Below are 27,162 nucleotides of genomic sequence, written 5' to 3' on the forward strand. Positions count from 1 at the left end.
TCTACCATTTTTCCAATAAATCTTGATGAATAAAAACACGTGGCACGTTGTCAGAATTTGGGAACGATGATCAAGGTTTTCAACACAGAGAAATGCAATTTCTTTGTTCGTTCTTGTGGTCCGACTCCCACTTAGCTCTCTCGAAGTCGCAATCGTATGCATTCTCGTTGCCTTGATCGAGTAGTTTTTTCCACTGTACAAACATCGACGGTGCTGTCATGTGGGCGGAGATTCTCTGCGGTTTCTTAGCATTTAGAGTGCTCAGGCGATTCTTTTTTCCAAGGGATGAAATGGAGATCGAGACCATTGATTCTAATGCTCTATTCGCCGTTGCTTCTAGGTAATTTCATTCCAGCGTCGTCCCATCAAAGCATTTCGATTATGGGAAGGAACAATGTTTGTAATCTAATGCTAAATTTTGTGTTCTTTCTTGTTTTGATAGACTAGAGAAGCTTTATGGTGGAAAGATTTTTGTCGGACTTCGAATTCCAGATGCTGACACTGGTTTGCGACAGAGTATTGATATGGTGCTTGTAACCAAAGGGTAAATTTCCTACATTTCGAATTTTGATTTGTTCTCTTTTAATTATCAAGTCTACGAGTGAAAGTAGGAAGGGAATGGACTTAATCGAGAATTTTGGAATTTGACAACTGCTTAGTATTAGCCTCGTAACGTACAGAGAGTGAGAGTTCATATCTCTATGCACTACAATGCTATTTCAACTAAAAGAAAAATGCATGTTGAAAGAATGTTTAACAGACCATGCTTGTGATCGGTTATGATTGACCAATCATTGCAGTGGAGCCTTTTGGAATAACGTCACTACTGAGGTGTAAAGTAACTAACCGAAATATCAACAAGAAGCTATGAGTTTCATTAACTTCTCCCCTCAAACAAGTGGGTAGGGAGACTAGACCAAGTTTGATTTGCAAGTAAGAAAACCTTGTAAGAGATAAATACTTGGTGAGAGTGAGATAGTTAGCAAGTTGATTAGAAAAGGGTTCATGTGAGACAGTTAGCAAGTTGATTAGAAAAGGGCTTATTATGAATATCTAACAAATCAACTCCAAATGGATTTGTTTAGCTGTCTACTCATCCTATTGATCAGGACAATACTTTATTGAAGAACCAAGCAATATAAAGGGCCGATCAAGATGTATGTGTGAGATGGGAAGGTCTGTTTAGATAGGAAAGTTTTTCTGGTTGCCAAGGCAGGGAATGGGAGGAAGATTTGCATAGATGAAAGGCATGGCAAGAAATCAGGTAAGTTGGACTTGGAGATGGGCACTTCGGCATGGGTGAGGGATTGTTTATTGGCTGTGGCGGAGCTGAGTTCGCCTTTGGGATTCTGGCTAAGAAGAAGGCTTGAGAATGCAATCATCATCTTCCAGGTACTCAAAAACTCAAGGGGGAGATTTGCTTTATTATCCTTGGATTCCTTTAAGGGGAGGTGAACGAGTTTTTTCATTCCCGAAGGCAAAAGAAGAAGGGGGCGGAGATTATTGGCGGGGGAGGTCTCTGGGCCTCTTCCTTCTACAACTTTCGGTATTCAACAAGTAAAGGCATCAGAAGGCGTAGGTAGTAAGGCATCGCACCTAGTAGCTAAGGTAAGTCTGGAAGGGAAAGTGTTGGCTGGAAAGGATAAAGACCTTGTGGTCAAGGTTGTTGTGGAAAAAGATGTTGAGGAACGTCTGAGGGAGTTTGATTTTGCGTTTGATTGTGATTCGACAGTGAGCATTAAGAAAAGTAATGCGGCAGTTGATTGGAAGATTATTGAGAGGGTCTTTGATCGACTCTCGTTTCTTAACTCTGGTCTTAGAATTTTCTATGCAAATTTAGTAGTGGGGATTTGTGGTTCAAAAGAAGAGGTAGAGGCCCTTATCCGTTCAGGTTCGTCTCTTAGCTCTCATGACTTTATCTTCCAAGCTTGGGATTTTCGAACGGTAGAGGAAGAGAGGAAACAGGAATTCAAAGGTGGTTGGGTTACGGTGTTAGACGTTCCCCCTTTCCTTAAAACAAGAGAGTTTATTGCTTCTATGACTGAGTGATGTGGAGGGCTTATTGAGGAAGAGAGTTCTTACAGTGGTGTGAGTTGGTTGAAAGAAGTGGTCTTCAAGGCAAAAGCAAACGAGGACGGCTTTATTCTGGTGGGTTGTAATGTTAACCACCTATATTTTGCTTTTTTGGTGAGATTTTGCGTCGATCGTCTTGGGGAACGTGATGTTTAGACTCGACCAAAAGGGTCTTCGATTAAAGCTGACATGGTCAGTCTGTCGTTAGGGTGGGGGGGAAAGTCAATAAGAAATCACGTAACTTAGGGAAGAAGAAGAGTGTTAGGGTTGTTGAGGATGTTGGGCCGGATAGTAAAAGCCTTCAGAGCTCCATTTCGGCTGTTAATTCGGTTGGAGGTGTTGTTAGACCGAGTAGTGTGTTGGGGTAGATAGCAGGAAAGGAGAACTGTGCTTCAATTGGGCTTCAATTTCTAAGGTTTTTTGTAATTACCCTATGAACATGATTTTGTATAGTTGGAGTCCTTTCTTGTAGCCAGATTCCCTTTTTTTGTGGGCTGGTTTTTGTATGCCCGTGTATTCTTTCATTTTTTCTCAATGAAAGTAGTTGTTCTTATTAAAAAAAAATCAATATCTAACAAATCATTGAGACTTGATCATGAGCATAGTGCATCAATTTCAATATGCTTTGTTTTTAACCTTCTAATTGTTTGGTGTATTAAAACAAGAATTTCCACATGCTTCACCTAGTCGAGAAAGGCTTCTAAATTGATCTTTGAATTAAAAGAGGCCAAGTCCATCTTCATTTGAAATTCTGTAGATATATTCTCATGTTCTTGGTATGGTTTTCTCTTTCCCATCTCAGTTCGTCTAGGTATCTGTGAGTTACATCCCTCTTATCTCTTGAAACATCATAATCTTGCTTGTTTCACATTATTTACTCCAATTTCCTTTATTATTTGTAATTTCCCAAACAAAAGTTATCATAGAATCTAGGCCTCTTCTTCGCCAAAAGCCGTAAGGATTACCTAGACTCTTTGCTGAAATTATGACTATTCTTCTAGCATTCCTACTCTTTAAGAATGAAAAAGCCTTCCTTATTTGCCAAGTGGTTGTGGCGCTTCTATCCTGAGCAACTGCTTTTGGCGTAAGATTATTGTTAGCATATACGGTCCCCATACTTTTGAGTGGGTGGCAAAGGGGATTAAAGGCACCCACCGGCATTTGTGGAAGGACATTTCGAAAGAGCTCGTCTTTTGTTGATTTAGTTCATCGTGTGGTGGGGGAGGGGAGAGATGTTTACTTTTGGGAGGATCATTGAGTGGGTGATCATCCTCTTTGTGCTCTATATTCTGGACTTTTTCATCTGTTGTCTTTTAAAAATCATTTTGTTGCTGATTTTCTTGTGTGGTTGGGGAGCTCTCTTTCCTTTTCGTTCGGGTTTCGTTGCCCCTCACCAATAGGGAGGCAACTGATGTGGCTTCTCTTCTTGATTTGTTTGAGGGTCACTCTTTTAGGTGAGGGAGAAAGGATGTGAGGGTTTGGAGCCCCAATCTTTTGGAGGGGTTCTCATGTAAGTCCTTTCTGCATAGTCTTGTGGATCCCTCTCCCATCAGGTGAGTAGGTTTTTTTGATCCTTTGGAGGATTAAGGTTCCTTGAAAAGTGAGATCTTTTACCTGGCAAGTTCTTCGTGGCCGTGCGAATACAATGGATCGTCTTTCTAGGAACTCCCCTCGCTTGTTGGGCCATTCTGATCTAGATCATATTCTCTGGCGATGCGAGTTTACTAGTTCTGTTTGGGAGCGTTTTGTCCCGACATTTGGCCTATCTTTTGTTCGTCAAAGGGATGCTAGTGATATGATTGAGGAGTTCCTCCTCAATCCGCCTCGTGGAGAGAAGGGGCGCTTTTTATGGTTAGCTAGGTTGTATGCGATCTTGTGGGTTTTGTGGGGTAGCGGAATGATAGGATTTTTAGAGGGATGGATAAGGACCCTAGTGAAGTTTGGTCCCTTGTTCACTTTCACGTTGCTTTGTGGGTTTCAATTTCAAAGACCTTTTGTAATTATTCTATAAGTAGTATTTTGCATAGTTGGAACCTCTTTCTATAAGGGTGGTGTTTTTTTGGGCTGGAGTTTTTTGTATGCCCATGTACTCTTTCATTTTTTCTCAATGAAAGCTGTTACTTTATTAAAAAAAAAAAAAAAAAAATGATAAGGCCTTCCTATCCACGCAAACCTTCCCCATACTTAGCTTACATCGTAGAGAGAGGGTGAGAGAAAAAAGCTAAAAGGAGAAGCTTACATATAATCTTTTGTAACTTGCTAATGGAGCAAAAGCCGTTGGCCCCTCGATGAGCAATGATGTTCGGTAGAAGGTGCCAATCTTGTTCATGTTGATAGCCTCCCCCCACCCCCACAAAAGAACTGTGATTGCTACCATTGCAGTTGTCACATTTGGTATTCTTCTTTGCATCCGGTCATTTCTCTGAAAAAACTGAGAATTATATATGAAATGTCAAGTCTCACTGAAACATGTGATGTTTATTAATTCTGGTATTTTCTTTTTTCCATTGTTTCTTATGCTTTCAATTATTTAAATCCTTACAGGGAAGCAGTGGTGATATGTGTCAAAAATCTTTCAGGTTTTGTTTCCATGAGTGCTGATGGAAGCTGGATCTGTGAAGGTGATGGTAGACAAAAGTCAGCGATTCTGCCTGATCCAGTAAGTTGCTTTCATTTACCAAATTGTTACGAGCTTTCTGTAATATGATGCACATAATCAGAAGTATTCTAAAGCTAATTTACTTCAATGATCTATTACTAACTTGTGATACTATTTCCTTTTTGACTTGCTTCCATATGGAGCTCTTGATTTTAACTTTAACTGGAACATTTTGATTAGTCAGTTAGACTTGGGTTATTCGCTTGCAGGTTGCTTGGTGTTATCAATTGAGTTAGTTTCTTATTAAAAAATTTTTCTTTCCTTTGCTTTATGCTCATCTTTCTGGTGATTGTTCTGTAGAGCTCATTCGTATTAGATCCTGTTTGCATGTCTATTTTGTTGCATTTTCAATTCAACTTTAAACCATCGAGTTAATTACCATTATCTCTACTGTAAAAGATGAACTTTATGGCAGAGAATTTGCAAACTTTCACGAAGCATGTCAGTGGTGATTGGACAAAATGGTATTGAACAATAAGACTTACTCTGTGTACTGAAAATATTTCTCAAAATATTATTGAATTATTTCTCACTTTCTTAATATTACAAGGGCACAAAGCCCTAATTTAAATAGAATAATATTTACATATAAGGGAAGAGTTCTACAGAATAATTAAGTAAATAAAACCAAATAAAATCAAATATTGTGGCATAAATCAACACTCCCCCTCAAGCTGGTTTAAAGACATATTCTATTGCTAGCTTGTTAATCAATTTGTCGAATTATAATTTTGAATTTCCCTTTGTCAGTACATCAGAAATTTGCTCTGTTGTAGGAAGATAGGTAGTGCATATCACTCCCGTATCAATTTCTTCTTTAGAAAGTGTTTATCAACCTTTATATGGTTTGTCTTATCATGTAGAACTGGGTTGTGTACTATGGAGATGGTGGCCTTATTGTCACAGTAAACCCGTATAGGCATTATCTAAATAAATTTCATTCTTCCAATAATCTTTTTATCCATATACCCTCACAAATGCCATGTGCTAAAGCCCTGAATTCTGTTTCAGCACTACTCCTGACTACCACACTGTGTTTTTTGGTTTGCCATGTAACTAGATTGCCTCCAATAAAGGAACAATAGCCAGAAGTTGTTCTCCTATCTGTGATACTACTTGCCTAATCAGCATCAATGTAAATTTCCACATGTAAATGACCATTCTTCTTAAATAGTATCCATTTTCCTGGAGTCCCTTTCAAATATCTTAGAATTTTGTAGAGAGCTTCAAAGTGGGTTGGCCCTGGGGCATGCATGAACTGGCTTACCATACTGATAGCAAAAGCAATATTTGGACGAGTACGAGATAGATAAATAAGTCTTCCCACGAGTCTCTGGTATTTCTCCTTGTCTTTTATCTTTGTATCCTTTGCAGCTTGCAATTTTAAGTTTGACTCAATAGGAGTTTCTGCTGTACGACAACCAAGTAAGCCCGTCTCTTCAAGTAAATCAACGATATATTTTCTTGATTAACAAGGATGCCTTGTTTCGACCTAACAAATTCCATCCATTGGAAATATTTCAAGGTTCCCAGGTCTTTAATTTGGAATACATTAGCTAGGTTGTTGTTCAAGTTGTTCATCTCAGCTTCATCATTACCTATGAGAATGATATCATTAACATGCACTATTAAAACAACCATCTTATCATGACTAACCTATGAGAATGATATCATTAACATGCACTATTAAAACAACCATCTTATCATGACTAATATGTCTGTAGAAAATGGTATGTATTTGCTGGACTCTGGCAGAACCCATAAGTCATAACCTGTCACTACTTTTCCAAAACATTCAAACCGCGCTCTTGGAGTTTGCTCAAGGCCATAGAAGGATTTCTTTAACTTGCACACTTTGTTGGTTCCAAGGTTGACTTCAAAATATGGTGGTAAATTTATAAATATCTCCTCTTCAAGCTCACCATTAAGGAAGACATTTTCTACATCAAGCTAATAAAGAGGCCAATCAAAATTAACAGCAATAGATAACAACTCTAATGGAATTGACTTTTGCAACATGGACAAATGTTTCTTGATAATCAATTCCATAGGTTTGTGTGAAGCCTCTAACAACCAACCTCGCTTTGTATCTTTCAACGATCCCATCAACTTTTCACTTTATAGTGAAGACCCATTTACATATCACTGTTTTCTTATCTTTTGGAAGCTCAATGAATTCCCACGTGCCATTTTCTTTTAGAGCATTCATCTCTTCCATAACTGAAAAGTTTCAATTCGGATCATTTAAGGCTTCCTGTATATTCCTTGACACAAATAGATTTGTTCTCCTAGAGGTGAAAGCTCTATAATCATCAGACAATCTATGGTAAGAGAGGTAGTTTGCAAGAGTATTTAATACACCGACATTGCCTTTCCTATGGGCTATCAGAATGTCAAGATCAAACAAGGGATTTTGAGACGATGAGGAAATGTGAATAGAAGGAGGATTACCTGAATTTTTAGCATCATTTGTCAAGGCATCTCATTGGGTTCGTGGCACGTCACCTCTCTGATCTTGATTATTTTGGTTGAATACCCTTCTAGTATAAACTTGAAGTTCAGGATGTCCAGTGAGATCTCTTCGAAGTGTTTCTCCCTTTGAAACTGAATTTCCCATGTTTGGCGTTACGAGACTACTACTTCGGAATAGATGATAGAAGGAAGAGGAGATTTATCCCAAAAAATTATCTTCTAAGTTAGATATCTCCCCCTGAAGAAATTTTTTTGTCAAAAAATGATTTGTTTTCCAAAAACACCACATCCATGCTTTCAATGTATTTTCTAGTGAGGGGGTCAAAACACCCATATCCCTTTTTATCAAAGGCATGCATATATGAGGAAAATACATTTAAGAGCCCTAGGATCAAGTTTAGACTGCAAAAACTGGAGATATGAACATAAGCAGGACACCCAAATACTTTAAGCGGTAAACTAGACCACAAACAAATAGTAGGAAAAAAAATCCTTAAATTGACTTAAAGGTGTTTTAAAATCCAAGATTTTAGAAGGCATTCAATTTATAAGGTAGGTAGTCGTGAGAACTGCATCACCCCACAAAAACTGAGGAACATGCACATAAAACATAATAGCACGAGCAACATCAAGTAAATGCCTATTTTTTCGTTAAGCAATGTCATTTTGTTGAAGAGTATCATGACAGGTGGACTGATGTGAAATGTCCTTTTCCTTAAAGAAATCAACAAAAAATTCATTGAAGTATTCAGTCCTATTATCAGAGTGTAGAACGCTTAGTTTAGTTTGAAATTGATTTTTTTTTTTTTTTTTTTTATAAAAGCAAACAAAGATATCTTTGAGGTCAGATTTTTTTGTAAACAAATAAACCCACGTTAATCAAGTGTGATCATCAATAAATGTAACAAACCAACATTTTCCACTATGTGTCAAAACTTTTGACAGACCCCAAACATAACTATGGATTAAGTACAATGGTTTGGAGGTCTTGTAAGGTTTTGGTAAATATGTGGCCTGATGATTCTTAGCAAAGGTGCAACTTTCACGTTGAAAAATTGAACAATCAATTCCTTTAAATATGTTTGGGAACAAAAACTTCAAATAGAAAAAAAGTGGGCCTAAAATGCCATAACATAATTGATTCTTGAACAGAGGGAGAACTAACACAACTTAAGGCCTGAATTTTTTTTATCACTAGTCAGAGAGTCCTCAAAGTAGTAAAGACCGTCAAGTAGACTAGCACGTCCAATCATCTCCCCCGAGTTTTGATCCTGAAACGAACAGTGAGTTGTAAAGAAAATGATACGACAATTAGTGTCTTTAGAAAGTTTACTCACAGATAATAAATTACAGGCTAATTTAGGGACATGGAGCACAGAGTGTAATGTAATTTTTTCTGTTGGACGAATAGTTCTTTCCTTACAATAGAATTGAAACTACCTTCTGCAAGTCAAATTTTCTCAGTGCCATACAGAGGGAATATGAGTAAAAAAAGTGAGATGTATTAGTCATATGGTCTAAAGCTCCGGAATCTATAATCTAGGGAGATGAATTAAGACAAGAAAAAGCTCGAGGACAGTTACCTATTTGTGCTAAGGAAGTACTGGGATTATCCGATGGCAAATTGATCTTTAACAACTTTAAGAGTTAATCAACTTACTCTTTACTAAATGGATTGGAGTTAGCGCTATTAGCAATGGGAGGTACAAACTGAATGTACCTTTGTCACCTGGTTTGTTGTTCTTCCAGTTTGCAGGCTTCCCATGGATTTTCCAACAGCTCTCACGAGTATGGCGGGGTTTGTTACAATAATCACACCATACTCGGGGTTTGTTTGGTGGTAAGGAAACCTTATTGGCAGTGGCTTCAATCATCATAGCAGATGTCATGACGGAGTCTGTGCTTTTCTTGCCCAACATAACACTTCGACAACTTTTCTCCTTGCGAACCTCAGAAAAAGCTTCATTGCTGGAGGGGAGAGTTTTTCTACTGATAAGTCTACTTCTAACCTCATTAAATTCATCATTGAGGCCAGTGAGAAATTTGTAAACATGGCCGTCCTCTACCACCTTGTAGTGTGCTTGATCCTTAGTCGATTTCCATTCATAGCTTTCAAAAAATTCAAAGTCTGCCAAATTCTTGTCAGCTTGTGAAAATACTGTATAACTATATCTCCTCCTTATCATATATCACCTAGCTTGAGATTCAACTCCAATACTCGTGATTGATTGTCTAGGTCTGTATACATTTGGTTGACATTGTCCCATAAGTCCTTTGCTGTAGAATAACACATGTAGTTGGAACATATTTCCTCAGTCATGGAATTGACCAACCACATCATGGCCATGGAATTTTCAATATCCCAAGTAGCAAACAGGATTCGTCTTGGCAGGTGCCTTTTTGTCAATGGTAAGATACCCAATCTTCCCTTGTCCACGAATATACATCCGAACGCTTTGGGACCAATGAAGGAAGTCGACCCCATTAAGTTGGATTGTGGTGATTTGGACATTTGGAAGCTGATGGTTGTCTGAAATTTCAGCCATCATGACTTTTCGTTGGGCATGTTGTGTGCTACTGGATCTTAACAACACCATTAACCAAAGAGTCAAAAAAAATACCTCATAAAGACAGGAGCCTCACAGGAAAAGATGACTCAATCGACAACCTCTAAAAGAAACACCCAGGGATGCTCGTGAACGGGAAGACCAAATTTGAGAGGATGTGGCCAAAAAACCCATTGATGATGGTAGAAGAGATAGGGCAGTCGATTGGCGGCGTCCGAGCAAATCTAAGATGAAATCGCGAGAAAATGCCTCCACTTGTGATAGATCCGAGGTTGCAGTCGAAATCGCTGGATTCTGAGTGAGGAAACCGGCGTTCACAGGTCGGCGATAGCGGAAACGAGCGGATACGATGACAACGACAGTTGAAGTTGGGTAATGACGGCGACGGTGACAATAAAATTAGGGTTAGGGTTTTTTTTGTTTGATGCTCTGATATCATGAAAATATTTCTCAAAATATTATTGATTTATTTTTCACCTTCTTAATATTACAAGGATACAAAGTCCTAATTTACATAGAATACAGACTTAATGAAATAAGGAAAATATTGACATAGAAGGGAAAAATCCTGCATAATAATTACAGCAAATAAAACCAAATAAAACCAAATATTGTGGCATAAATCAACATTTATTGAAGTCCTATAATACCCCTAATTGGTATGAAATGGATATTTCAAGTGGCTTTCTCAATATCGATTGTATAGTCTGAAGATTCACTACAGAAAATCAGCCTTGTGACCATAGGTATTTGTTGGTAGGGTGTAGTTTGCTGATAGAAGATCCTTATTGGTGTATACCAAAATGAGAGTTTTATTCAAATGATCGAAATCTTATGAATACAAGAGAAGGGTTCTCTATTTATAGAGAATTAAGTGTGAGATAGGGCAACTAATTCTAAATTTACTAAATTACCCCAGATCCCATTACATCAAGATGGCAGAGTCAATAATGTCCTTTGAAGTCTTCGTTTTTTCTTGGAAGATTCTTGCATTTCTTTCCTCCAAAGCTTCCACAAAATCGCAGATATAATGCAAATCCATAAACGTTCTTTAGTGGCTTTAAAAGGTAACTTGCAAAGGATAGTGATCCAGAGGATTTTGAACCTCTTTTAACTTTAGTAGGGAATTCAAGGATAAGTGATGTAATAGGATTTGGTGTAATTTAGTAATTTTGGAATTAGGTACCCTATCCCACACTTAATTCTCTATAAATAGAGAACCCCTTTCTTATATTCTAAGATTTTGATCATTTGACTAAAACTCTCATTTCGGTATACACCAACTGGTATCAAAGGTCCAAGAAACTTGGACCTGATGGCAGGGAGAAGGCCTACTGGTAGTGATCCCGTGGCAACCCTCAAAGAGGCGAAGCAAACCACGATCTTATCACCAAAGACTTTAACCCGACGCTCGCGGTCAGTCGAAAGCTCTATCAATGGCATCCATCACTTACTTGAGCGCATGACATTGACACGTGATCAAATAGAAAGTTGATTTACCGCTGCCATGAAATGAAGAAAATCAACCATGAATCATCAATTACCATCAAGAAAGACGCAATCTGAAAGTGCAACAACAAATTATCCAAGAACGACCAAGAAGGCAAGTTTACCATAGAAGATACCACGAAAACGTGTCAGCCCTTGAAGAAGACGAGCCGAGTAAAGAAGGTAGAATACTCGAGGAAGAGCTCGTTTTGGTAGAAGAAAAAATTAAAGAAATATCATGGAACCCACGAGAAACCTCAAGCACGGAAGAAAACATGTTCAGAACTTTAGAAGGGAAAATCGCCGACACAGAGCGAAGAAGAAAAATAAACAAAGTTGAAGAAGACGAGTTTAACCTATCCGTTGCACAACTTGAATCAAGCAAGGAGGGACGACCGATTGATCAAATCGGAGATGTAAGTGTTGAAAATGAAGGTGCAACAGTGGTAAAAGAAAACGACCCATGGGCACTTTGATTCAAAAAGTGTAAAAATCTAGTTCCAATTGAATACAAAAAACCGGGGGGAGATGAAATGTCTCGAATTGGACAATGGTGAAGTAGACTTAGTCGAACTTATAGAAGACGAAGTGGAATCGGGAAATTTGATTGCGTATGTCAAACCGGAAATTTAAGGGTATTCCAACCAAATCAGCGATAAGGTTGAGATGGCCGAACCGAAAGACCCAACGAAAAAGGAAGAAGAAGAAAATCGCATGGGTAACAAAGGAGATCATCGGAAGCTTGTTGGCAACCCATTTGGAGTCGACAACAAAGCAATGCGGAAGATCATTTGTTTGGAATCGAAAATTTTGGAATACCTAAGTGAAGTAAGCAGCATTGCAAAGGACAAAAACGAAAGAGATGAAGATAGATTTTGGGCTACAATGATCTGGGATGGATGGAATTTTGCGCAAGAAACAGGGAAGGAAGATGAACTAGCTATGCAAGGTGGATATTGTCACGATTCTTTCCCCCATTTTCCCTTTTTTTGAATTAACCCTAAATGCCCACAACCCTCGTAAAGAAAATTTGGGCCTTTCGACCCATAATCCACATATCTTTACCCAAAATCAAACCCACTGGTTCCACTTGGGGTATAACCTTTTTTTTTTAATGAAAATTGCAGGCTGGCCCATACATAAACCTATTGAAACAATTAGAATCCAACCTCAATTGGATTTTTTTCACACTTCCAAAACAGGGTTTTCTTCAATTTCAGGAGAGTCTACATTGACAAAAGAGGCTTTTTTGGACAACATAATTCTCGGACTAATTCAGGATGATTTTACTGAAAAATTTATTCCAATTCAAAGGATAAATCTTGGCTCACCTTGTGAAATATGGATGTTATTGGTTTCAGTTATTCAGAGATATCTCCATTCAAGTAGCTTACTTTTTTATTTTTACCATCCTTTTCATTTTAAAACTCGAGGATGAGTTTTTTTTTTTTTTTTTTTTTTTGGGGGGGGGGAGGGATAGAATATGATGTAATAGGATTTGGGTTAATTTAGTAAATTTAGAATTAGTTACCCTATTCCACACTTAATTCTTTATAAATAGAGAACCCCTCTTGTGTTCATAAGATTTTGATCATTTGAATAAAACTCTTGTTTTGGTATACACCACATCTTTAATGCTTTCTTTTTCTTTTTGATGTAAAGATATACCGGCGGCTGTAAAAGGCCATAGGTTTTCTTTCCTTATTGCAAATTGGAAACATCTTTTGGATACCCTTTAATGGGTCCTTTTGTATCTTTAAATATCTTTGGATATTTCATTCATCGTTTCTTATCCAAAAAAGACAAAAGAAGACTTGAGAATGATTACCTGATTGTGCCAATGAAATGCAATAATTATTATACGATAAATTGGTTGGTAGAAATTTTAAGATTTGATGAATTTCCTCATTTGACATGGTATCAAGTAATGAGGTAATGGGGAATAAAATATAAATCAGAACAGAACTAGATCAAACCAGATCAAGGCAATAAAATCTATATTTCAATAATACAATCATGAGATGCATAACCTTATATAGGAGAAGGGCTAAATACACAAAGGAAAGAATCAAAATAAGAACGAAATAAAAATAATTGATGGATGATTTTAGCTAATTAACATATTTACAACCAGCAGGAGGTAGTGGATCTTCTTCTTGGTCCACTTCTTCCTACTATATCTTTGATTGGGAGAAGGGATGTCCAGGTTTGGGTTCATAGCCTGTTGGAGAGTTTCTTGGGTTGCTCTTTTTCATTTCTCTTAGCTCCTCTTGTCCCACTAAATATGTTTTTTCTTTAAGAAAGCATCTTAGCTTGGAAGGTGAATGTTTTTAAGAAAGTGAAGTTCTTTGCTTGGCAAGTTTTTCATGACTGGGTGAATACTTTGGATCATATTCAACGACATTCTACCTTGGTCTTTCCTCTTGCATTCCCCATGGTGTATCCTTTGTCATCGCTAGGAAGAGGGCCTTGATCATCTTTTGTGGGATTACCCGTTTGCTTATTCTCTTTGGAGCTTGTTTTAGGGTGTTTGTGGTGGTAGTGGTGCGAAATGGAGATTGTTGTTTGTAGATTTATTCCTTGTTTGTGAAATACATTATCGGCTTGCTAGGAGGAAGACCTCGTGAGTAGGGCCTTTTTGCTGTATTCTTTGTCAAAAGGCAGAGGAAGGCCTTGATCATCTCCTGTGGGGATGCAGTTTGCACAAGCGGTGTGGAGTTATATTTTTGCAGGAGTTCGGTGTTCGGATAGCTGGCCAAAGAGACGTTCGTGCTACGATCGGGGAGTTCCTTCTCCATCTGCCTTTTAGAGAGAAAGGTCTTTTTTTGTTTTGTGCAGGGGAGTGTGGTGTTTTGGGATATTTGGGGGGAGAGGAACAATAAAGGGATAAGGACCCTAATGAAATTTGGTCCTTAGTTAGGTTTCATGTTTCCCTTTGGACTTCGGTTTCGAAGCTTTTGTGTAACTATTTGCTCGGTAACATTTTGCTTAGTTGGAGTCCATTTCTTTAGTAGGGGTGTTTTGGTGGGCTTGTCTTCTTGTATACCCTTGTATTCTTTCATTTTTTTTCAATGAAGTTTTTATTAAAAAAAAAATATTATCTTTATTTAGTTGAGATTTCATTTGTTAGGTAATTTTCTTCTTTATATGTTATGGGTAACATGTCTTCTTGTAATTTGGTTTTTTGATTTTATCCCAAAAAACACATGGTATCAGAACGACCATTACCCTTATTTTTCCAGTCTCTGTTTTCTTCTAGTGTTAGGGTTTCCTTTTTGCACCATTTCCTTCCGACTTTGCTAACATGCTGAAGATTGCGCAAGATTGCTGCCGCTTGCATGCTGAAGACTATGTTGTTTTCTTCTTCAGTCTCCTATCGTTCCGGTTTTATTTTAATATTTTGAATTCTTTTTGCCATGTCTGTGACATCTACCATAGTTTCCTGCTCATCCGTCGTCTGTCTGCAATTGCCGCTGTTCAGTTATGTTTTCCGGTCATGTCTGACATTTGAAGTTTTTTTTCTTTTCTTTTGGCGTTGAAGTCAAGTTTCTTCTTAGGTACCTACTTTGGAGGTTTAGATTCAATTTCAAATGAAACGTTGAATCTACTCAGCGTAGTTGAAGCAAAAATCCAAGTAAAGAAGAACCTCTGTGGTTTTATGCCTGCAACATTAGAAATCTCAGATGAATACAGAGGAAGCATCTTTCTACACTATGGAGATACAGAGACAATGGACCCTCCAAACAAAGTTAATGGTGAATTATATGTAAAAGATTTCTTAAATCCAATTGGTTTGGTCCGTTTAATCAAGTTATGAAAGATGAAGGGGTGGAATCCTTAGGTCTAAATCATGATTGGACCTTCCTTGAAGCAGCAGTAAACTCATCAAATATCTCAAGAAACCCCCTAATTTCCAGATTTAAGAAGAAACAAGGTGATGTTCAAGTCTCTTGCTCGCCAGAAAGGAAGGATGGCCAACCTCAAACAGTTGAGCAGCAAACTGGAAGTCCTAACCAGTTAAGTGAACACAACCAACAATTTAATAAGGAGGGAGAATGCTGAGGTCTTAAAACCTCATAGAGGTAGTCGAACAGCCACATCTTTGGAAGGTGCAAAAGTTGTTTTTTTAAAAAAATTTAAGTTCTGCTCTTATCTCGATGGAATGCCAATAGTCTAAACTAGTCGAACTAGACTCTATCTCCAAAGTTAGCCATCCCCCAATCATTAAAGATAGGCCGACACTTGTATCGACAGAAGTGGCCCCCATCAACAACAGACTGTTTGATTTCTGAACCCCTCAAGAAGCATCCTTTTGACTTCCCACCTCTTGAGTCACCGGAAATTACAATGCTAAGAGTGACGGTCTCTAAAGAAGTTCAAGAGTCCTTTTCATCAAATCCCCATCCCGGTTTTGGTTCATCATCAGTAGAAGGTCTCCCCAGTTCCAAGAATACTGTTTCACCAACTTCTGATCGTGCATTAAAACTCACAAGCCTACTAAGACCTTATCGAAAGCACTTCATAAAGAAGAAGACTTCCTTCTAGAATATCTGGACAACCATGATAAATGCAGATTTGCTCGAAGATTGTTGCACCAAAGTTCAAATTCCTATTTGCTGTACTACTAGGTCAGATAATTCTCCTCTTAAACTTCGTGCATTTTCTTATTTTGATTTTAAATTTTCTGGATCAAATGTAGCCTTTGTGCGAGGTACCCCGGAGTCCCAACAAGTTAATCAAAACCAAACTTATGATTCAGATGGAGATTCTATAGTCAGTGTCAGCAATGAAGATTTAGACAGATCAGATTATGAAACTTTTCAAGAGGAGGAAGAATTCTGTGATGATCATTGTAATGCCTTACAACGCATTTTCCAATAAGAAGAAGAATTTGTGACAGAATGCGAAAAATTCCCATTCATACAACCCATTGACAAGAAGGAAATTCCAAAAAATCTGCGATCGATAGTGGAGGATTGTGACTTGATCCTAGGATAATCCCAGTGAAAAGGCTCCCACATAAAATTTTCTTACCATGAAGATTCTGTCATGGAACACAAGAGGCCTAGGCAATAACTCTAAAAGATTGGCTATAAGAAGCATAAAAAAAAATAAATCCAAACTTGATCTTGATTCAAGAAACTAAGAGAGACTCTTTTGACAGTGGCTTTGTCAACGAACTATGGAGCTCAAAAGACATTGGATGGGACTTCGTTGATGCTTTTGGTAAATCAGGGGGCATTTTAACCAAGTGGGATGAAAGCAAAATTTCAGTCTCAGAAGTGCTAAAAGGAGGCTTTTTGGCAACTAGTGATTGACAAAATTCAAGGCAAATTGGACAAATGGAAGAGATATAACCTCTCTAGAGGAGGTCGTTTTACTCTTTGGCACTCAGGAGGCAAACTGAATCATTTAGTTAAATGGAACTTCGTCACTCATGTGCAAGAAGATGGTGAGCTTGGTATTGGAGGTCTGAAAATTAAAAACCAGTCTCCGGGCTAAACGAGGGTGGAAGCTTATCATTGATGAAAACTCTCTATGGAGCCAAGTGGTAAAAAGTATTCATGTTAGTGGCATGTTCGGTTGGCATACCATTGGAAAAGTTAATTGCAGCTTACGTAGTCCTTGGATTAATATATCAAGGACTTGGTTAAAAGTTGAACCATTGGCAGCATTTAAGATCGGCAATGGTAGAAGGACTTGGATGGACTTTATTCCACTAAAAACTTCCTTCCCAAGACTTTACACCATTTCTACAAAGCCTGACGAAGCTGTCTATGATTTTTGGGATGATGCACTTGAATCATGGTCCATTCATTTTCGAAGACTACTCAAGGAAGAAGAAATGGAAGATTTTCAACTCCTTATTCGTCAGCTTTCTACGTCTTCACTCACAACGGTTCTAGATAAAAGACAGTGGACTTAGAAACTAACGGTTTTTTTCGGTGAAATCCCTTGTCAAACATCTATCCTTGGCCTCTCCAATTGGAAAGCATCTAGAAATGGCATTGTGGAAATCTAAAAGCCCAAGGAGGATAAATATTACGATCTGGATAATGCTGTGTGGGCTGCTAATTGTGCAGATACACTACAACTGAAGCTTTCCACTCACAGTATCTCTCCACAAGCTTGCTCTCTCTGTTTGGCAGATTCTGAAAATCTGCAACATCTGTTTGAAAACTGTTGGCTAAATCTGTTAAATCGTTTTAACATTAGTTGGGTCTTCGGTAATGTTTTTAAAGAAAATGTCCTTCAACTTCTGATTAGTCCTAAGCTGAAAAAGAAACCGAGGTTAATTGGGATCAACACAGTTAAAGCCTTGTTATCTGAGTTATGGTTCAAAAGAAACCAAAGAGTGTTTCATGACAAAGCCTCTCCTTGGTCGTTCAGACTCGAGACAGCCTGTTTTAACGCTTCTTTTTGGTATTCTCTTTCCAAAACTTTCGAAGATTTCTCCATTCAAGACATCAGCCTCAATTGGAACGCCTTCATATTTCCTTCTCCTTAACAAACTTCTGAACGTGTCTAGTTCTTTTGTTGATTTTATTTTGCCCCCATGTATTTGTGTCAGCTCTCATTTTCTTTGTATTGCATTGTATTCAACATGATTATTGGGTTGTAGCTCTTGCCTTACTTTTTAGGATAAGATGAGAGTGCTAAGGAGGTGTCAACCTAGTTGTGATGTCTAGGTGCGCTTGCTGATCTTTATGTCTTGTTTTAGTGTCTTCGCAAATATCTTGTATCGTCTTTCATTATCTTAATGAAGAGGCTCGTATCCTTTTTTTTAAAAAAAAGTCAAGTTTCTTCTTCATGAGTATCAATTTTGTTGAAGCTGTTGGTTATGTTTTTTTTCCCCTTTTCAATCACTGTGTAGGTTTGATTTAACAGCCAACAATGACAAAACATTGCTTAGGAAGTGTCAATATTGTGGACTCCTTTGAATCTCATGATACCTCGACCTCTGAAGTTGTGACAAATCACAAACTTCAAGTTCACAGTTCTCTCCATTGATGATTTTCATGTCCCCCCCCCCCCCACCCCAAAAAAAAAAAAAAAAAAAAAAAAAAAAAAAAAAAAAAAAAAAAAAAAAAAAAAAAAAAAAAAAAAAAAACGAAACGAAAAGAAAAACAGAATATGACATATATAAATGATTTTTAATATCATGTCTTTAATTCTAAATACAGGTTGCTGAGACACGAAGATGGGTTTTAATTCTTGAATCATACTTTGAGCGGAGAGGAGTTGTGCTGCCAGAAGGATATTTATCATGGAAAGTTCTCCTTCCCAACCCAAAATTCCGGTATGGAATGGATGATTCTCCTTTTATGCTTTTAACGATGGACTTGTTCCTTATAGTAGAAGGTGATCCAACAATCTTGAAAATGTTGCCACATATTTTATCTTTTACTTTTCATTCTTCTTTCTGTGAGGTACTGGTAGGGTCGAGTTTACCGAAGCCCGTAGACCCTGGCTACACAAGTAATATTTATAAATCACCGAACTAACTACTTATACTAACTAATAGTACAAGCGACAAGTCCGGGGTCGAACCTCAGGGAAGCGTGGAAGATTAGTTCATCAAAACTTGTTTTAAGTTAAAGAGATAAATGGGGAGTTTGATGTGGATTGATAAACGAAATTGCATAAACTAAAGTGCAAGAAAAGTAAAGATAGAAGTGGAATTAATCAAGATGTTTTAGTTTAGAGGAATGGATTCACTCAATGTAATTTAGATCATTGAACCAATTTATGACTTAAACTTCTTGTTTATGCTTAGCCCAATTGATTGGAATCCCAACCAATGGTCCTAATTATCTAATTAATCAAAATGCACAGAAAACGAATATGCTCCATACAAATTAACAAATCGCATTAAGTTCTAGGGATTATGCTATGATGAGTGTTTAACTTCCAACGTCTAATTAAACAATTATTATGGTTTTTCTCTAGGTTGATAGGAGCAGTCATTTTTACTTAACGAACCTATTGCTTCCATTGGGATTAACTTATAAATATGTGTCAAATATTACAAGTTAATAACAAAGCAGTAGAATCACACAACAAAATTATTGGGCGTCAATCAACAATTAAAATCATGCAATTCATAAATGTAAATTCGGATTAAAACCCATAGACAAGTTTGTATACATCAATAAATCGAAATTTCAAGAAATTACATTGAGTTCCTTCGAATCCCTAAACTAAGAAACCAAAACCTTACCTTTCCATGGAGGATGAGAAGCTACAATCCGGCATCTACTCGATAAATTACTAAAGAAACACCCAAAATACAAAGTGAAAATCCTTGTATGGACTAAAACAAAGTCCTCGTGCATGGTTTGGTAAATTTAGTCAAGCACTCGAATGTTTTGGTATAAAGAAGAGCACGTCTGATCATTCTGTATTCTGTCGACGATCTGACAATGGTATTACTTTGCTTGTTGTATATGTTGATGATATAGTTATCATCGGAAATGATGTATCAGGTATATCCTCCCTTAAGACTTTTCTCCAGGGTCAATTTCATACCAAAGATTTGGAATCATTAAAGTATTTCTTGGGTATTGAAGTGATGAGAAGCAAGAAAGGTATTTACCTATCTCAACGGAAATATGTACTCGATTTATTGTCTGAGACAGGTCAACTAGGAGTCAAACCATGTAGTACTTCGATGATACCAAATTTGTAACTTACAAAGGTAGGAGAAGTGTTTAAAGATCCTGAGAGATATAGGAGATTAGTTGGGAAGTTGAACTATTTAATAGTGAAACGACCTGACATTGCTCATTTTGTGAGTATTGTTAGCCAATTTATGTCTTCCCCTACTATGGATCATTGGGCTGCAGTTGAACAAATCCTATGTTATCTGAAAGCTGCACTTGGACATGAGATCTTATATAGAGATATGGTCATACAAGAGTTGAATGTTTTTCAGATGCTGATTGGGTTGGATCTCGAGAAGATATGAGATCAACTTCTGGATATTGTGTTTTTGGAGGAGGGAACTTGGTGTTGTGGAAAAGTAAGAAACAGAATGTAGTTTCCCGTTCGAGTGTTGAGTCAGAATATAGAGCGATGGCACAATCTGTGTGTGAAATAGCGTGGATACATCACCTTTTGTCTGAGATGGATTTAAGTGTTATTGTGCCAGCTAAATTATGGTGTGATAATCAAGCAACTCTTCATGTTGCATCCAATCTTGTGTTTCATGAATGAACTAAACATATTGCAGTGGACTGTCATTTTATTTGCGAGAAAATACAAGAAGGGTTGATATCTACAGGATATATGAAGACTCAGTTGGGAGATCTACTTACTAAAGCAGTAAACGGAACAAGAATAAGTTATCTGTGCAACAAGCTGGGCATGATTGACATATTTACTTCAACTTGAGGGGGAGTGTTATGATATGTATTTATTAATATATATTTATATTGTAAATTTAATTACATGTCCTTTATTGTAATTTCATATCTCCTAGATTAAGGTTTCTTAATTACCTATATATATGTATCTTCAATTCTCTCTAAACTTCTGAGTACAGGGGTGATAGGGTTCCAATCTACTTACGTGGATGAAAGGATGAATCTCCATCCACAACGGTAATTGCACCCGATAAGAGACTTTCCCAACCTTTTCAATGACTTCCACCAATCCTTCATTCCTACTCACGAGGTGATGTTCTCTCTAGCCTTGCAATCGAAACTGTTCTGGGCGCAATCTTATCTAAACTTTGTCCCCTGGTAGGAACTCTCGACGTCTGGGCTTCCTTTTCCTCCTCTTTGGAGGTAGGGACTTGTGTAAGCTGTCCGACTTGACAACACGACACTTTTCCAAGACACAAAATGTCTTGAGAGGCTTTCCCTTCCGTGGTTTCAACTGACTCGTGGGTAAGGTCCTTCTCCAACTAGAGGGCCGAGATCATCTTTATCCCATTTGGTTGTTTGATCTCGGCATGCACAACGGTTGGCAGACCCTGTGATCACTAAGCATTTGGCAAGGGATATTGGTATTACCTTGTGCTCGAGCAAAAATTCCATCCCCATCACCACGTCAAAGTTATCCATCTTAACGATCACGAAATCGGTTGGGTCACTCCAATCTCCCAATTTTACGACTATTCTCTTTACCATTCCTGTAATAGGCAAGGCCGTGGAGTTCACTGCCTTCATTTTACTTACGCCTCCTTCCCAACGGAGATTCCATCGTCTGGCTTCTGTTTCAAACATAGAATTATGGGTGGCTCCAGAGTCGACCATGGTACTCTTGACTGATCTATAGTTAATCCAAGCATCTACATACATCAGTCCGCCTTTTTGGGGTTCCTTTATTTCTCCCATATTCCTCTGAAGAGGGCAACTAAGAATCTTAGGGCCCCAACCCATGGGGTTTCATCTTCTTCTGCTTGTATATTCTCGTCCTCTACCTGAACAGCTCTTCCTTTCGAATCTGAGGCTAATGAGACCTGAAAGGTGTTAAAGGCTGCTCGTTTCGGACACTCGCTTGCCTTGTGTTGTCTCTTGCATATGTAACAAAATGGGGGCTGATAAAAGTTATGTTGATTTGGCCCTCGCCATGTATTTCCAGTTCTCTGTTGAAGTGGTTTGCCATCCCTACTAGTGTCTCTGTCTCCCCCACTATTTCTCAATAGGCTTGAACAGTTACTTTTACTCCCTCTAGTTAGGGATCTCGAGTGTTGCCTCATCTCTTGATATTCGTCAATTAAGTCGAACAATCGTTCGACCGCTGTGTATGTTGCTGGGAGATCTTGTACTCTCTATTCATATAATTTTGTTTTCGCCCACGGTTTCAGCCCGTAGACAAAACAAAAAACTGTCTCTTTCGGACATATCCCGTACGTCCAACATCAGCCTGGAAAATTGTTTCACATAGTCCCTAATAGTGGTTGTATGTTTCAATTCTTGTAGCTTACGTCTTGCCAAAATTTCGACCTTCTCGAGGAAGAACTGAGCACGCAACTTCTGTTTCATTCTCTCCTATGTGTTGATGGTGCATGACCCTCTTGGATGTCCATAAAATGGGACCTTCACTGTAACTTGGCATCCTCTGCTAGATGCATTGTCGCTAAAGTCATCTTTGACTCTTCAGTAGCTGTGTTCGTAGCTCTGAAATACTGCTCCATATCAAATATAAAATTTTCTAGCGCTTTTGCATCATAAGCCCCACAAAAGGGCTTAGAATTGGGTACTTTTACCCTGTTGAATTGGACTGCACCCCCAGCTGGGGCTTGATTTCCCCCTGCTCTCATGGTGAGGTTAACTCTTGCACTGATGTCCATAATCTCTACCTGGACGAAATCGAGGGTGGCTCGAAAGTCTTTGGATAACTTAGTCACCATCTGAATTATCGCTTTATGTGAGCTCTGTCCAGTTCTCATAGCTTTTGTTTCTAGGGTCTCAACCCTTGTTAACAATTCCTTGACGGGCATTCTGTCCAAGCGGCCAGCCACCACATCATTTCATCGGCCTTGTTAGAGACTTCTTGTAACTGAGTTTCTAGGAATCGAACCTGATCAGAGACTTCTATTAGAAGCATTTGCTCTTCTATCTCGACCAATCTGTCAACATGGGACTTGCCCAACTATTTTGTAGTAGACATGATCACAACTTCTCAACTTCACAAGCCAACTTGGCTTTCATACAAACTCTCACAATAGTGCCCCCGTAAGGGTCTCAAGATGATTGTCGGCACTTGTTCTCGTCCTTGAACAAGTTAGCCAATCCAACTTCGAATAGCCGAGGGCACAATGGGGTTTCTCACAACCTCCACCCTCGTTTTTGAGAAAATGTTTTAGAAAACGGGTTTAGAGAAAAAGGTTTTCGCAAACATTTGAAAGCATGATTGAGCAATGAAGATTAGTCGTACAACTAGCAAGCAATGTGACAACAATGGCTTTATAGTATACAACTCCTGGGTATGAGGATAAGATGATTAGTCTTACCCCATATAGTGCATTCTGAACAAAAAGACATTTGCCACCCTTGCATATGGAAATGGGCGAGCGACTAAGAAAACTACATAGAAAGTAAACTAACTAGCAAAAGGAAATACATAGGATGAAAGCACGGTAAAAAAAGGTGGAGGCGGACATGCGGCCATGGGCAACACGCCTTGGACAAGCATGATTGTGACACCCTTCACTTCCCTAGGCAAAATGGTAATTTCACGTCCTTGAAGCTTTGGTTGCTCGATTTCACTTTCGCTAGCTCCAAATCAACCTTGAACGCTCGTTACACTCTAATATGCACAAATTGCTCCATAACCTAAAAATAGATATTTAAACACTTGAAACCCGACAAACAAGCGAGATTGGAGACATAAATAACTCTTTTTGAGAGCTATTAGATACCTTTGATGCATTCGGATATCTCAACTAGGTTGATATGCCCATAGCGCCCTTGACATTATTAGGTCAGTTTTTTGTTTTGTTTTTTTTTTTTTTTTGGGGGTTTGAATGCCCGTTTGAGCTTCATGAGCTTTGATATCATATTAGATAAACGTAGGATTCCATTTGAAAACCAATTGGCTATGAGAGAAGTAATCCATGTATCTAATAAAGATTGTGATGTCTCCCCACTTGTCCAATGTGGGATCCTCAATGCATCATATCTAGCATGATAGAATCAGTGTTGGTGACGCTTTAGTGCTTTGAAGGTATCCATGACAATGGTTGCATATTAAATAAACATGGGATTTCATCTCAGAACTAATTGATTGTGAGAAGAGTATCCCATATATCTAATAAAGAGTGAGGCCTCTCCACTTTTTCGACGTGGGAACCTCAACGCACCGTTTCTAACTTGATATAATCAGTGTTGAGGCAAGAGGTGAGTCTTTCGTGCTTTGAAGGTATCCATGACTAGGGCCTTCAACCTGGCATTCCCCATGATGCGTTCTTGCCTTTTACCATCACTAGAAAGTGAGGCGATTGCTTTTTAACATGGGCAACAAGCAACCTATTCACGTGGGAAATGGAAGAGTCGGGATAAAGAAAAATAATAATATGAAGAATGAGAAAATTAAAAGAAATACACGACCCTCTTATATTGGAGAAAAACCTGACCTAATATGAAAGGAAAAAATAAGAAAAATAAATAAAAAAACTGTTTAATGATTACAAGTAATTTAAATATTTTTTCATTTTTCTCTATTGTAAAACTTCATATCATATCGACCTATCAATATTATGGAACGTATGAAAGATGTGAAGCAACATTTGAATTTTGTTTCATGACATCCTTGCTACCGCTCAACGATTTTCTTAAAGTTGTTTGTTATGAAGTGCAGAACGCTCCATTCAAACTATTTTCCTTCTGAAGTTGTCACGTATGATCAATGGAAACTTTTGAAACCAGAACCAAAAAGCATGTTCTCTGGTTGGATAAAGAGTGCTTGGCGTGGAGGGAAAAAAGAAATGCAGGAATCCATGGATCAGAAGCTAAATTTTGTCCTCAACACTGCACCCATGTGGGATAGGTTTGTACCCATATTTTTATTGAACTGCTTATTGCATTAACTATCACCTTATTATCTCACATCACTTTTTCTATCCAGTACTCTTTTCCACATTCCTAACTTGATTTTACCAATCACTTGCACGCATAAGTTTTAATTTATTGAAAATATAGCATAATATAGACACTTATTGGAATGTTTTTAATGTTTTGTCGGAAGCAGGCAGGTCCCCGATCTTCGAATTGTTTAACGAACTTTGGAAATATTAACATAGGTTTTTCTAACAAAATCTGGGGAAACTCTTCAATTGGGCTATAGCCAAGGCCCAAACTGTTAACTCACAAAGTCCATCCCCATTGGGACATGGCAGAAGTTGGCTGTCTGTTAATATATATGTATTCCATGTCTCACGTTTCAATTTAAACATTGGATGTCAATTACCGTGTATATGTTATCAGTAAATTAGTCATATTTAGTGATTTCAAGATGTATGCAGTCGCTTTTCAAAGGGAACGTTCAAAGGGGAGGATGGGTACCGTGAAGTTTTATGGGATCTAGTTAGAGTTTGTCTCTTCTTTCAATAGATTTTTGTAATCATAACTTGCAATTTTCTTATTGAAGTCCAATTCTTTTCTTATTGAAGTCCTTTCTGTAATCCCTTTCATGCAGTTGGATACCTTATTTCTCCCGCCTTTTCTTACTGTACTTATTGCACTTCTCCTTCAATGATGAAATTTCATCTTAGTTTCATATATAAAGAAAAGTGAAAAAAAAAAAAAAGAAATATGTGTGTTTAGGCACCTGGTAGACCTCCCATTGTGTATGAAAGAAAGAGGGGTAAGAAGAAAGTTCGTCAAGTACAACCTGTGAGACCTCTCATGTTCATAAAGAAGATACAAGTGTGTACTAAGGAAATGATATTTGATTGTAGTATGAACAATATAAAAATATATAACGGAGGATAAATAGCATGCAATATATTTTTAGAAGTTCTAGTTTGGGTACATAATGTTCTATAGATTTTACTCTGCAACCTCTCCCTTTTTCTTTCCTTCAGGTTGGTGATTAACGGAAATAACGTTGTTCTGGGAGAATTCTTGGAGTTCAAAGCCAAAAAGGAAGATATGCTGGCTTTGAGAGAGATTAGAAGATCAAAAGTTAGTTGCATACTCATCCAGAAGATCAGAAGGATCGGATTTGGTAATATTCAAAACCATTAGACTTCAGGCATATAACAACATTATTCTTAACTGGTGTTAGTAGTAAGCACGCACTATTCTTGTGGTTTGTTTTCCCTTCACTTTTTGTTATATTTTAGGCTGAATTATAAGTTGTCCCTGTTTATGGTTGTGTCTAGTAAGGGCCCCAAACTTTTAAAAGTATCCAAGTTTCTGCTTTTCAATCTTGACTCTAATAGATCTCTAGTCTTTTTAAATGTCAAATAGGTTTTTGAACTTTTAAATTTTTGTTAATAGAATTATTGATATAATATTAAATTTACCTTCACTCATCAACAAAATAGGTCTAGTAAGTCTTGTGTTTAAATTCCTGTAATGTTGTTTTCCCTCAATTAATATTGATTTTCACTTGTTGGGTCTTGTATACATTTCAAGCCCATTATTAAAGGCAGTGTTGATATAATATTAAATTTATCTTTATCCATCGACTTAAACTTTTGAGTTAATCAATAATTTAATATGATATTATAGTAGCTTTTGGGTCAATCGGTAATTTAACTATAACTATACTAGCAGATTTAGAATGTGTAGGTTTGTATTATACTTTGATTCCATGAAGATTTAATATATTCACTTCAAGTACCCCATAGTTGGAGATTATTTTACTACTTCAATCATATCTATAATCTGATCCACAGTACTCTGGAGTCCGGCATTAAATTTCTTTCTTCCATTCTCCTTTTGTAAATTGCAGCCTCTTCAAGAGTTCGAGTTTTATACTCTACTAGGGATTGTCGAAATGATGGGGCATCTGCTTCTGATTGCAAGGAAGTAACAGTAGGATCCAGTACAATGGTAGTATTTCAGATGGAATATTCTTCTAAAGTTCGAAAAATCAACATCTCTTCTATTGTGTCTCTATCACTGAGCGCCTGAACACTATTGCTACATTTTAATTTCGATCATGACTCTACCAAGATTTGTTTGAGTTAAGAAGAGCATATGTTATACTTCCTTTTTGTTTCTTGCTATCTAACTATATATCTGTATATATTTTGGTCATTCATCCTTCTTCAATATGTAAATGTTTTTGAAACTCAACTGGTATCAGTATGTACCGAATTCAGATTTTTCCATCCATCTGTACTACCAAAAAAAAAAAAAAAAGAAGCTTTTGGAACAGTGTACATATGATTTTATAGATATTGTGGTCATTTGTGATCTTGATAATATATATTTGATTTATGTA

General features: G+C 37.6%; 1 protein-coding gene across 1 annotated transcript; it reads left to right on the forward strand.

Annotated features, from left to right (window-relative positions):
• On the forward strand, positions 1-27,162 carry LOC120077943. Its single transcript, XM_039032076.1, has 7 exons — positions 1-340; positions 443-544; positions 4,618-4,732; positions 18,444-18,559; positions 24,568-24,756; positions 25,793-25,935; positions 26,668-27,162. Exons 1-7 carry the CDS (start codon positions 219-221, stop codon positions 26,847-26,849), a joined length of 969 nt encoding a protein of 322 aa, XP_038888004.1. The 5' UTR covers positions 1-218; the 3' UTR covers positions 26,850-27,162.

The sequence above is a fragment of the Benincasa hispida genome, chromosome 5, assembly GCF_009727055.1.
Source record: "Benincasa hispida cultivar B227 chromosome 5, ASM972705v1, whole genome shotgun sequence".
Lineage (NCBI taxonomy): Eukaryota > Viridiplantae > Streptophyta > Magnoliopsida > Cucurbitales > Cucurbitaceae > Benincasa > Benincasa hispida.

Excerpts from the sequence above, each read along its gene's own strand:
- LOC120077943 (XM_039032076.1), top strand. The coding sequence starts at position 219 with ATGTGGGCGGAGATTCTCTGCGGTTTCTTAGCATTTAGAGTGCTCAGG. Across the intron at positions 4,733-18,443 it reads CAGCGATTCTGCCTGATCCA|GTTGCTGAGACACGAAGATG; the intron begins GTAAGTTGCTTT and ends TTCTAAATACAG. Across the intron at positions 24,757-25,792 it reads ACTGCACCCATGTGGGATAG|GTTGGTGATTAACGGAAATA; the intron begins GTTTGTACCCAT and ends TCTTTCCTTCAG.